Genomic DNA, 12,786 nt, shown 5'->3' with positions numbered 1-12,786 from the left:
TTTGGCTGTTTCTCCATTGATGACCTTGGCAAAGGTAAGCCTTGCTTTGAGGTATGAGTCTGGAAGGATGAATAGTGTTTGGATAGGCAGAGATGGGGAATGGGAATTCTAAGTAGAAAGATTCAAGAGCAAAAGCATGATGGTGGGAAAAGCTTAGGGAGCTTGGGGAGATGGTTTTTTTGTGTTTGTTTTAAGTAAGGGTGATAAAGGTCATTAGGTAGGTTGGAACTTGATCATAGAGTCTCATTCCAAATAAACATATTTAAGCTAGATTTCTACCAAGTGAGCTTAAACACATGGAATGTTTTCTGTCTTTGAAAACGGGTCACTCCAATTTTGTTTGGTTAGGTTTCCTATGATTCATTTTATGTGTTTAACAGTTCCTACTCAGCATAACAAATTGATGTAAAGGGCATAAAAAAATAAAAATTGTTCAGTTTCATCACTTAAAGATAGCCACTATTAAGATGATTTACTATCTATATTTTTATTTATAATAAACTTTTATCTGTAAAAATAGCATTATATAATACATATATTTTTGAAAGCTGTTTTTCTTTATTTTAATTAAAAAAATTTTCTTTGAGTTTAATTTTTTTGAGAGAGACAGAGACAGTGCAAGTGGGGGAGGGGCAGAGAAAGAGGGAAAGAGAGAATCCCAAGCAAACTCCACACTGTCAGCACAAAGCCCAACATGGGGCTTGAACCCACAAAACTGTGAGACTGACCTGAGCCAAAACCAAGAGCCTGCGCTTAACTGACTGAGCCACCCAGGAGTCCCTCTTTTAAAAAGTTAACAATAGATAATCTTCCACAGCAAATACTGTGTTTATTGCCTAGATGATATTTCACTGTATGAATATACTGTTAATTTATTTGTCTACTACTCTATTGATGGACATCTCTGTGTTTGTTTTCTGCTGTTATTTATATCTGTGACCAGTTTTTTATCCTTTGTATACTTAATTCTAGTTTATTTCCTTCTAAATTTCTTGAGGTAGATTGTTAAAAGGGTGTGTACTTTAGGGTTTTTGACCGTATTGCCAGATATTTTTTCAGAGTTTAGAGTGTATGAGTCTTCCTTTTTTCTTTAGCCTCTCCAACATTGCTAATATCAGTCTTTTAAATATTTTTACTAAATAAAACATATTGGAGAGGAGAAATTAGGTTTTTTCCAAACCATATGTTCCTTTATATCCTTTTTTAACCTATATGTGCATCTTTCTATATCTGTGTTGGCTAATTGTTTGGTTGTGTCTTGGTTTATTTAATTAATCTCCTATAAATGGTTTATTTAATTAGTTCTATATAAATGGACATTGAGTTTGTTTCTGAAGTTTTACTGTTATAAACAAGGCTATTCCTTCATCATTGCATAATTGACCCATTTTTTGTAGTTTATCTTAGTAAAAGTGTAATTGCAAGGGTAAGAGCAGCTCTTTTTTTACATTACATGGTTTACTGAATGCTTAGTATTGATATATTTTGATCTAATATAGTGAGACCAATAAGTTAGTAAGTTGAATTAAGTTCTACACATAAAATTCTGCAAATAGTAATTGAGGGAATATCACATGCAAGACTCTAGATGCAAGACTATATTAGATTCTAGAGAATCCATAGGTAAAAAAGACACTGTTCTGGCTGTAACAGGAGTTTACAACCTAGAGATTGTAGAATTGACTCAATAGCATAACGATGTATACACTTTAGATTGTTTTATTGCCTTGATCTGCCATAATGTCTTTATAGACTCTTAAAGGAAAACCATATAGATGTATTTATTTATACTTTACTTATCTTTTTCCTAAACAGGAAAATAGTTCTGCTTGCAGGATGGGCATTGTTCTTATTCCTTGTATACAAAGTTTCCAAAACAGACCGAGAATATCAAGAATACAATCCTTATGAAGTATTAAATTTGGATCCTGTAAGTAGTATTTTTATATAATGCACATTAGTTTATTGATCTCATGAAAATACTGTAAGTCTAAATTCTAAAAGAAATTGGGTTGTGCCTAAAGAAATGAGACTTTGGATATTTAATCTATTATTCTAATGTATATATGTTTTTTAAGCTACAAATGTTGATTGCCATTCTAGTAAGTCTTGGTTTGTAATTGCTAAAATGTAAGAATATTTTAAGTAAGATGAGAAATTAGTATATTTTTTAAAGACTTGTGTAGGATTGGTTTAATGCAAAGTTAAAACCAGGAGTTCATTTATGTTGGTTGAATGATAAAAATCTTATGACCCTTTGTTAGATGACACTAAGGCAGTGTGTTTAAGTCTTTGTGTCTTACAAAGAACTGGTTTCATTGTAACCTTGGATATACTCTTTAGGTGATTTCCTGATTGAACTTGATTGATGGATCCCAATAGAAAATTGGTCTTTTAGATATATCAGAGGAAAGTTAGAACTGAAATGAATGCTAGAGATCCTCTAGCCTTTTTTTCAAATGGAGAAAACAAGGCCTGAAAAATTGTGTCTTGCCTGGAGTGCCATAACTTCTTAGTAGCCAAGCTGAATCTAGTGCTCTTTCTACTTTTCCCCCAAACCACTTTTTTTACTTCTAGTATTTGCTCAGTAGATGGCTTGATCCAGAGGTTCATATTATATAATATAAATATGAAACATACCTAGTTTTCTGTTTTGGAGAAGCAAAATTTGCTTTAAGACTAATAAAAGATTTGTGGGCAACTTAATGCCATACAAATTAATATGAAAAGTTTATTAATAGAAATTGAGTCTAATTAGGAAACAGCTAAGGTAACCTTCTTAAGTATTTATTTAATATTAAAATATTGATAAGCAGATGAAACCAGATTTTCTTCAGATTATTTCTTAGAAGGGAAGTTAATCTTTGATTTGAGGGTTTCTTCAGAGAGACTTAATTTACTGTGATCATTCTTTGATATTTAAATGTTACTGTCCTTTTATTTCAATGTGGCATTATGTAGTTTTACTCTTAAATCATTGGTGCCTAGTGTGCTGCACAACATGTAGGTGCTCAATAAAATAAATGTATTGGACAAAGTAAGTGTATTTTTATTAAAAATACATGGGATGAAATTTAAGGGACAAGTATATAGGATGAAAACACTTTCTCTTTCTGAAAATATTTAAAAAAATTTTTTTAGTATTTTTGAGAGAGAGAGAGAGAACAAGTTGGGGAGGGGCAGAGAGAGAGGGAGACACAGAATTCGAAGCAGCCTCCAGGCTCTGAGCTGTCAGCACAGAGCCTGATGTGGTGCTTGAACCCACAAACTACGAGATCATGAAAGTTGGACACTTAACCAACCGAGTCACCCAGGAGCCCCTCTGAAAATATTGAATAGTTTATATTTTAAGTTCAAAATGGGATGAATTATGTTTTTACAGCATTGTGCTTAGTTTTACTAAAACAAAGCTTTCCTTTCAGGGGGCAACGGTAGCAGAAATTAAGAAACAGTATCGTTTGCTGTCACTTAAATATCATCCAGATAAAGGAGGTGATGAAGTTATGTTCATGAGGATAGCAAAAGCTTATGCAGCGTAAGTATCATAGGACCCATTACACGTTTTTAGAAGTGGTAAAGAAAGTTCTTTATTTGAATGAAATAGTCAGTTGTTGTCGGGCACTTTGAAATGCTAAAAACCTCATATGTTGAATCTATTCTTTATGGAACTGCATGACATCCCAAAAGTGCTAATTTAACTAAGCTTGAATTTTAAGTAAATTAGTTAAAGTAGTGCTTTTGCCCTGTGATGTTAGTTAAATTAAGTAGTAAGTTAATTGAGCTATTTTCGAAGTATCCTGATTAGAAGAAGATATGCTTACACCTTGTTTTCATTTCTAGGCTTTTATTAAGCTGGATCTGTTTCTCTTGTTTTGGAAATGTAGCTGTCGATTAAACTATGTAAAGACTAGTTTAATTTTTGGGAAACAGGATAGAGTGTATAAAATTAGAGGTAGCTCTTCCTTGAGTGTTAATATTACAAGAGGTAAAAGTTAGCTGGATTCTTCAGGACTCATAGGCATATCCCCGTATAGCTCTTGCATTGAATTAAAGAGTAAAATACGGACAAGATATTGTCTGTTTTTAGAGGACTCAGTGATATATCATTTTGTAAGCTGATTTTAAAAATGTAAGTCATAGGATACTCAGATATAATAGCAAACTGTGAAAGTGGCATGTGAATTACAGAAGTTTGGGAAATAATCATTTTATGCTTAATAAAAGTCTATTGACTGTGTTTCCTGTCCCCTCTTTTTTGTGAGTTGCTTGTTACATATGTGAATATGATTCTGCAATAAAGCAGTGCCATTAGGAGCTTCTGAAGGGTATACTACATTTTCTGCATAGCAGATGTCCTCCAGATTACAGTCTTTCAGTTGGTGTCTCCCCCTTTTTTCATTGTGTCTCCTCCGGCCATTTACTCTCATTACACAAGTGTTTCAGTGCCTTAGTTGCTGTCTTCAGGTAATTTCAGAAGAATTCAAGATACCCAGAGGAAGTCAGATAGCTAAGATTATTTAGTAATTTTAATTTTAGTTTAAATTTAGTTTTCAGGTATTGTAACTTTATTTATTTATTTTGAGAGCGAGAGAGAGCAAGTGAGCTGGGGAGGGGCACACAGAGAGAGAGAGAGAGAGAGGGAGAGAGAAAATCCCAAGCAGGCTCTGAACTGTCAGCGCAGAGCCCAATGTGGGGCTCGAACGCACAACCATGAGATCATGACCTGAGCCAAAATTGAGTCAGATGATTAACTGACTCAGCCACCCCAGGCTCCCCAGGTATTGTAACATTTTTAAGTTCATGAATTTGTCCTCAAGTTAATGGAAATCTGACTCTTTATGATGTATGGTCACTTTTCTAAAAAGTACAGAAGAATAATATATGGCTTTTGGTTTTAACTCAATTACCTGATCAAGATACAGAATGTTTTGTGTTTAAAATGTCTTAAATAGTTGATGGTCCATCAGACAAATGAAGGAGTAAAATGATTATGGGACCCAGAACTTTGAGATCTTGTAGCTTGTATAAGTATAAATGAATTAGATAAAGGTACATTTTACTAATTACAAGTTCTGAGTGATTGAAGTTCATGTATTTTATGCATTACTCTAGCAGCCCAAGTATAACTCAAGCAGCATTTAAAGGCTTTGATCTGCAAAGCTTTTTAGAATTTGCTTTGGTTATTCAGGAGATTTTCTTTTCCCTTATGTGCCCATTACAGTAATAGGCTTGGGTGATTCCTATTTCTTCACACCAGTTTCTAACTTAAAGAAAAGGAGTTCTGGTTATTTTTGAGGAGTTAGACCAACTATTGAATTTTCTGGTTCATAGTTTCTGTTTTTTCTATAACCATATAGTTGAGATTTGGTTTTTGGGTGTAAAACCTGTTTTTAACCTACTGTATAGTGAGTGGACAACATAGGGGTTACTTTATTTTAAAGGAACATTTTTTTTAAGTTTATTTATTTTTTAAAGAGAGAGAGAGACAGAGCATGAGCAGGGGAGGGGCAGAGAGAGAGGGAGACACAGAATCAGAAGTAGGCTCCAGGCTGCGACCTACCAGCACAGAGACTGACTGGGGCTCGAACCCATGAATCGTGAGATCATGAGCTGAGCTGAAGTTGGATGCTCAGCTGACTGAGCCACCCACGCACCCCTAGATGTTATTTTAAAGCTATTTTAATTTTTAAAAACATGTGTTTTCATGTGTTACTATATATAATATGTAATTTTGGTTTACGTAGTCAACTCAGGGTCATTCACCTATAATTTAATGAAAGCATTCTCTAGATTAGGTTGTATGATCTGGGGCCCCCGAAACTGTATACAGAGTATATGTGTATTTGTAACTGTGCATTTTTCTAGAGCAGAAGGGTTATAGATCTTATCAGATTTGTAATAGAATCTATGACACAGCCTCCTACCTCCAAAATTAAGATATGTAATCATGTTTAGGAAACCTTATACTCATTGAATTTTTGAAAGTTATGTTAATATCATTCGTCTTGTTTAAGCTCATTATATATGAATTATACTAAAATTACATAACTTTTAAGTACTTTAAGTCTTAGAAGTGGTATTTTACCGAAGCACTAATAACTATCCAAAAATTAGTTGCTTTCTAACAACTTTTTTAAAAGTTGAGGATTCCTTTAATTTGAATATTGAACATGGTGCGTGTCTCACACCAGTTGTACAAGTCAGCTTAATGAATGAGTTAATGGAATTGTAATCAGCAGTGTGTGCAGTTTGAAAAAATCAAGTGCTTCTATGATGTGAACTATGCTTTATTTTGTGAAATTTGAGGGCATTGTTTGGAAAACAGAGCAGTTTGTTATGTTGCTGTCATCAGAAAAGTAGAGGGGATAGAGTTATGTTTGGGAAAAAATTCTGGTTAGAAGGGCGAATAGCTGAAGTCCTAAGTGAGTGGGCAGTTGTACAGGGAAACCAGGGCAAAATTTTTTGAGAAACATCCCTCCCTTAGCAAAACAGAGCTACCATATGCACCCCTCCTTCTGAAGTTGCAGTCTCTCTGATAGTGCCTTTTGTTGGCTTCTGTATTTTACTCTGGCCTTGGTCAAATAGCGTAAGTGGAGTTATGGTTAAAAAGGGACTGAGGATGTCAACGTACTTGTTTCCTTAAATGACCAGAGAAGTTTAAAAATATTTGCAATCCCTGTTGAACATAGATATAAAAATTCTCAACAAGGTATTACCAAATCACCTTCAACAGTACATTAAAAAGATCATTCATCACAATCAAGTAGAATTTATTCTGGTGCAAGAATGGCTCAGTAGCTGCAAAATCAGTCAGTATGATACACCACATTAACAGAATGAAGAATAAAAATCAGATGTTTATTTCAATAGATGTAGAAAAAGTATTTCACGAAATTCTTATGTTTATGATAAAATTCTCAAAAAAGTAGATTTAGAGGGAACGTATCTCAACATAATAAAAGCTGTATATGAAAAACACAGAGCTAACATCAAAGTCAAAGGTGAAAAACTGAGCAGGAATAAGACTAGGATGTCCAGTGTCACCATGTTTATTCAACATAGTACTAGAAGTGCTAGACACAGCAATCAGAAAAGAAAAAGAAGTAAAAGACATCCATGTTGGTAAGGAAGAAGTTAAATTGTCATCATCTGTACATGGCATGATACTGTACATAGAAAACCCTAGGGTGGCTCAGTTGGTTAAGTGTCTGACTTTGGCTCAGGTCATGATCTTGCTGTTCCCAAGTTGAAGCCCCGTGTTGGGCTCTGTGCTGACAACTCAGAGCCTGGAGCCTGCTTGGGATTCTGTGTCTCCCTCTCTATTTCTCTGTCCTTCCCCTGCTTGCACTCTGTCTCTCTCCTTCTCAAAAATAAACATTAAAAAGGGGCGCCTGGGTGGCTTAGTGGGTTGAGCATCTGACTTTGGCTCAGGTCATGATCTCACAGCTCGTGGGTTCATGCTCCGTGTCGGACACTGTGCTGACAGCTCAGAGCCTGGGGCCTGCTTCGGATTCTGTGTCTGTCTGTCTGTCTGTCTCTCTCTGCCCCTCCCCCACTGGCAGTCTCTCTCTCTCTCTCTCTCTCTCTCTCTCTCTCTCTCTCAAAAATAAATGTTAAAAAATTTTAAAAAAAATTAAAAGAAAAAAGAAAACCCTAAAGATCTCTAAAAAGCTATTAAAAGTAATAAATGACTTCAGTAAAGTTGCAGGATACAAAATTAGTACCTAGAAGTCAGTTGCATTTTTACACACTAATAATGAAGTAGCAGAAAGAGAATTTAAGAAAACGGTTCCATTTACAATTATATCAAAAAGAATAAAATACTTGGAAATAAACGTAAGGAGGTGAAAAATCTATTCTCTGGAAACTATAAAATACTGATGAAAGAAATTAAAGATGACACAACCAAATGGAAGGATATTTTATGCTCATGGGTTGGAAGAATTAATATTGTTAAAATGTCTGTATTACCCAAAGCAATCTACAGATTCCATGCAATCCCTATCAAAATACCAACAGAACTAGAACAAATAATTCTGAAATTTGTATGGAACCACAAAAGACCCTGAATAGCCAAAGCAATCTTGAGAAAGAAGAACAAAGCTGGAGGTATAACAATTCCAGATTTAAAGCTATACTACAGAGCTGTAGTCATTAAACTGTATAGGAGTGGCCCAAAAATAGAAACATAGATTAATGGAACAAAATAGCCCAGAAATAAACCTGCGTTTATATGGTCATTTAATCTATGACAAAGGAGGCAAGAATATACTCTGGGGAGAGACAGTCATTTCAGTAAATGGTGCTGGGAAAACTAGACAGTTACATGCAAGAGAATGGAACTGGACCACTTTCTTACTTCATACACAGAAATAAACTCAGAATAGATCAAAGACGTAATTATGAGATCTGAAACCGTAAAACACCTAGAAGAACATAGGCACTAATTTCTTGGACATCCACCATAGCAGTCTTTCTAGATGACATAAGGCAGGGGCACCTGGCTGGCTCAGAGCATTCAACTCTTGCTTTCATGGTCATGAGCTGAAGCCCCACATTGGACATGGAACTTACTTAGAAAAAAATAATATTAAAATCATAAGGCAAGGGAGACAAGCAAAAATGAACTATTGGGACTACACCAAAATAAAAAGCTTTTGCACAGCAGAGGAAACCAATAAGAAGGCACCCTATTGAATGAGAGAAGATATTTGCAAATGATATCTTCAATAAGGGGTTAATATCCAAAATATATAAAGAACTTAGCAACTCAACACCAAAAAACCCAACAATATGATTTTTAAAAATGGGCAAAGGACCTTAATAGATACTTTCCCAAGGAATATATATAGATGGTCAACTGATGCATGAAAATATGCTCAGCAGTACTAGTCATCAGGCAGATGCAAATCAGAACCACAATGAGGTAACGCCTTAGACCTGTCAAAATGGCTAAAATAAAAAAGACAAGAAGTAAGTATTGGCGAGGATGTGAAGAAAAAGAAATCCTTGTGCACTGTTGGTAGGAATGTTAATTGGTACAGCCACTACAGAAACTGGTATGGAGCATCCTCAAAAAAGTAAAAGTAGAAATACCATATGATCCAGTAATTCCATTACTGGGTTTTTACCCATAGAAAGCAAAGACATTCATTCAGAAAGATACATGCACTCCTATGTTTATTGCAGTATTATTTATAAGAGCCGAGGTATAGAAGCAACTCAGTATCCATTGATAGATGAATGGATGAAGATGTGGTATTCATTTATACAATGGAATATTATTCAGCTATAAAAAAGAATGTGATCTTGCCATTTGTGACAACATGGATGGACCTGGATCTAGAGGGTATTATGCTAAAGAGAAAGGCAGATATCATATGATTTCACTTATATGTGGGACTTAAAAAACAAAGCAAAGGAGTAACCAAAAGGCAGAAACAGACCCATTAATATAGAGAACAAACAGGTTGCCAAAGGGGAATGGGATGGAAGAATGGGCAAAATGGGTGAAGGGGAGTGGGAGATACAGACTTACAGTTATAGAAAAAATAAGTTTATAGATAATAGTCTAAGAAGTCTATAGAAGGAATAAAAGGCCCAACATAGAGAATATAGTCAATGGTATTATAATAGCATTGTGTAGTGACAGATGGTAGCTATGTTAGTGGTGAGCATAGCATAACGTATAAACTTGTCAGATCACTATCTTGTATACCTGAAACTAATGTAACATTGTGTGTCAACTATACTTCAATTAAAAAAAACAAAAATAGGGGGGCACCTGGCTGGTTCATTTGGTAGAACATACAACTCTTGATCTCAGGGTTATGGGTTCAAGCCCATACATTGGGTGTAGAGCTTACCTTAAAAAAAAATAATAGAAGATAGAAATTATGGTTTAGGTGAAAAAAAATTGAACTCTTTGAAAATTGTTGCTGTTTTTTTAAAGGTACTTCTGCATTCTGTCTCTTACTGTGGAGCTTTGTTGAATAGAAAACTACATTGTATCCTATGTGCATATGTTCTGGGAAATAGAAATACTGTTAAAATTAGATTTGGACATAAACATAATCTTTTGCCACATGGATTTCAAAAATGCCTTTCTTACGATCTTACTGGTCATTTTTGTGTGTGTCTGCCTTGTCTCCTTAACAACGTAAAGTTTTTGAAGGAATTGAAAATTTCTTTCAGTGTTTTTTTTTTAATACCTATTTTGGGATCTGAAATAAAACCACTCTCATTTTGTGCCTTGGACCACTGCCCAGGTCAAAGGTTATATTTCTTTTTAGGTGTTAAAAAAATCACTCTGGGGGCGCCTGGGTGACTCAGTTGGTTAAATGTCTGACTTTGGCTCAGGTCATGATCTCATGGTTTGGGAGTTTGAGCCCTGTGTTGGGCTCTGTGCCGCCATCTCAGAGCCTGGAGCCTGCTTTGGATTTTGTGTCTCCCTCTCTCTTTGCCCCTTCGCAGTTTGTGCTCGCTCTCTCTCTCTCTCTCAAAAAGTAAACATTAATGGGGCGCCTGGGTGGCGCAGTCGGTTAAGCGTCCGACTTCAGCCAGGTCACGATCTCGCGGTCCGTGAGTTCGAGCCCCGCGTCGGGCTCTGGGCTGATGGCTCAGAGCCTGGAGCCTGTTTCCGATTCTGTGTCTCCCTCTCTCCCTGCCCCTCCCCCGTTCATGCTCTGTCTCTGTCTGTCCCATAAATAAATAAAAACGTTGAAAAAAAAATTAAAAGTAAACATTAAAAAAAATTTTTTAAAATCACTCTGTCACTTTTATATTGCTGGATTAGAAAAGCATCGTTTCAGCAGGTTTTTCCCTAGTCCTTCTGGCAGTTGTTTTAGGAGAAAATTGTGACCTCAGCACAATGCAAAATGACCTTTTCTGTAGCATTGGAATTTTCCAGGTGTTCATTTTTTTCTTTTGAGAATGTGGTACCAGTTTTGGAGGGATTATTATTATTAATTTGTAGTGGGTTTATAAGTAGGTGTATATTATTAAAGTATAAGCAAAGCTCATTGAAGAAATTTTGGAAAATGTATAAGGATATAAGAAAAAAGTCCCTGTAATCCTCCCTGCTTGCTTAGAAAATTTCTAAAGTTTTATCTTCCAACTTGAACTGGCAAAACTTCAGAACCCACAGGCCAACCAGGAATTTCTCTAAAGTCTCAATAGTTAGCATTTTCTTTAATGTAGAATTCCTTGCTTTCTTCTCTTTCTTTTTATCTGATTTCAGAGAGGCTTTTCTTGATTTCCTGAAGTTAATATCTATAACAAATGAGTTGGTTCATTAATAGAGTTTGTATATGTGAGTACTTTGCAGATGTGGTTTTCTAATTTTGCAATTTTGTTCTTAATGCTAGTTTAACTGATGAAGAGTCCCGGAAAAACTGGGAAGAGTTTGGAAATCCAGATGGCCCTCAAGGTGTGGTAAATAATAATCAAAAATTACTAGTGATATAGTGTGTGTGTGTGTGTTTGTGTATTTAAGTGAAAATATTAATAGATTGAAAGGAATATTTTGATTCTTAGTTTGTGAATAGGAAAATTATAACCTCAAGGAGTTAAATGGATATGTAAATTGAGTTTCCTTTAGCTAATTTTTATTTTTCTTTCTAGCAGCCAGTTTGAAAGATAGAACTCAGATTGAGAAGAGTGATCATTGTCATTAATTTCCAATTAGCAGTTGATAAAAGTTGGATGAAAACAGTCTGTTTTTCTTTACTGACTTTAAACATTTTATCATATATTCATAGTGTTTACATAATGACATATAAAAAAATTTAGATTTACTAAGAAGGAATTCATATACTTTGGTCGAGTCCCCCCTGCCCCCACTTCTGGAAAAATCCATCGACTTTTCTGTAATGGGAACACACATAATATAATCTTTCTGAAAGATTTTTTTTGGGGGGGGAAGGGTTGGGGTGCAAATTTTGAAATATAAATAAATAAAATTGGAAGTGCAGATTCTTCAGAAATACTCTTCCTATTTTAGCCACAAGCTTTGGAATTGCCCTGCCAGCTTGGATAGTTGACCAGAAAAACTCAATTTTGGTGAGTACATGTAAATAGGACACATATAATGTGCTAGATAGATCTTAGTACTATAGAGAGCTATATCAAAATACTGTTATGCTGTCTTTAATTTAACTGTGTATTATGAAAACTTTTTATATAATAAAGAAAAGAATTGGTTCCCATTATTAGGTTGTTGTTTGGGGCGGTATGGATTTTTTTTGCTTGTTTTTCTTCAGAGGAAGGGCAGTGTGTTCTAAATGTTGTTTTAGAACCTTAAAGCTGTGGTGATTTCTTTTGGAGGTAGTTTCAGGTTGGGTCATTTCCTTGGTTTGGGGAACTGTGGTTTTATATGGTATCTATCCTAAGTAGTGCTCAACATTTAAATTATCCTTCATTTCACATTTACCCAGGTGAAATTAATGTTAATATATGTTAAATTAATGATATATATTCCATATGGTACTTAGGGAGGCAGTAGGGTATCAGACTTTTATTTGGTGATAGATTTTACAACTCTGAAACATCAGGAATTAACTTACTATTCAGGAATAGATGTTTCCCTATTTCACATATCTTAAAAATGATTAGGAGCTATCTTTGAAGCAATAAAAGAATTCATATAGTCTGTAATTTGTTTTGAAAATGGCTATTTAATGTTATTTTATGGCTGACAAACATTTGTTATCTTAGGGATATATGCTTTCTGTGTGTAAGTGTGTCTATCATGCTTAGGATTACTGTGGGAATACTGGAGAAGAGGAT

The 12,786-nt window shown here is 35.0% G+C and overlaps 1 protein-coding gene across 1 annotated transcript in view; it reads left to right on the top strand.

Annotated features, from left to right (window-relative positions):
* SEC63 (SEC63 protein translocation regulator) overlaps nucleotides 1-12,786 on the top strand; it is a 75,468-nt gene that overhangs the window by 19,854 nt on the left and 42,828 nt on the right. The window contains exons 3-6 of the mRNA XM_040474315.1: nucleotides 1,816-1,930; nucleotides 3,423-3,535; nucleotides 11,367-11,428; nucleotides 12,002-12,060. Coding sequence (XP_040330249.1) covers nucleotides 1,816-1,930; nucleotides 3,423-3,535; nucleotides 11,367-11,428; nucleotides 12,002-12,060 — 349 coding nt within the window. The remainder of the gene's footprint in view (nucleotides 1-1,815; nucleotides 1,931-3,422; nucleotides 3,536-11,366; nucleotides 11,429-12,001; nucleotides 12,061-12,786) is intronic.

The sequence above is a fragment of the Herpailurus yagouaroundi genome, unplaced genomic scaffold (assembly GCF_014898765.1).
Source record: "Herpailurus yagouaroundi ecotype Mexico unplaced genomic scaffold, PumYag 139, whole genome shotgun sequence".
Taxonomy (NCBI): Eukaryota; Metazoa; Chordata; class Mammalia; order Carnivora; family Felidae; genus Herpailurus; species Herpailurus yagouaroundi.
The sequence above is the reverse complement of the archived record's forward strand: the minus strand, read 5'-3'. Positions and strand labels throughout refer to the sequence as shown.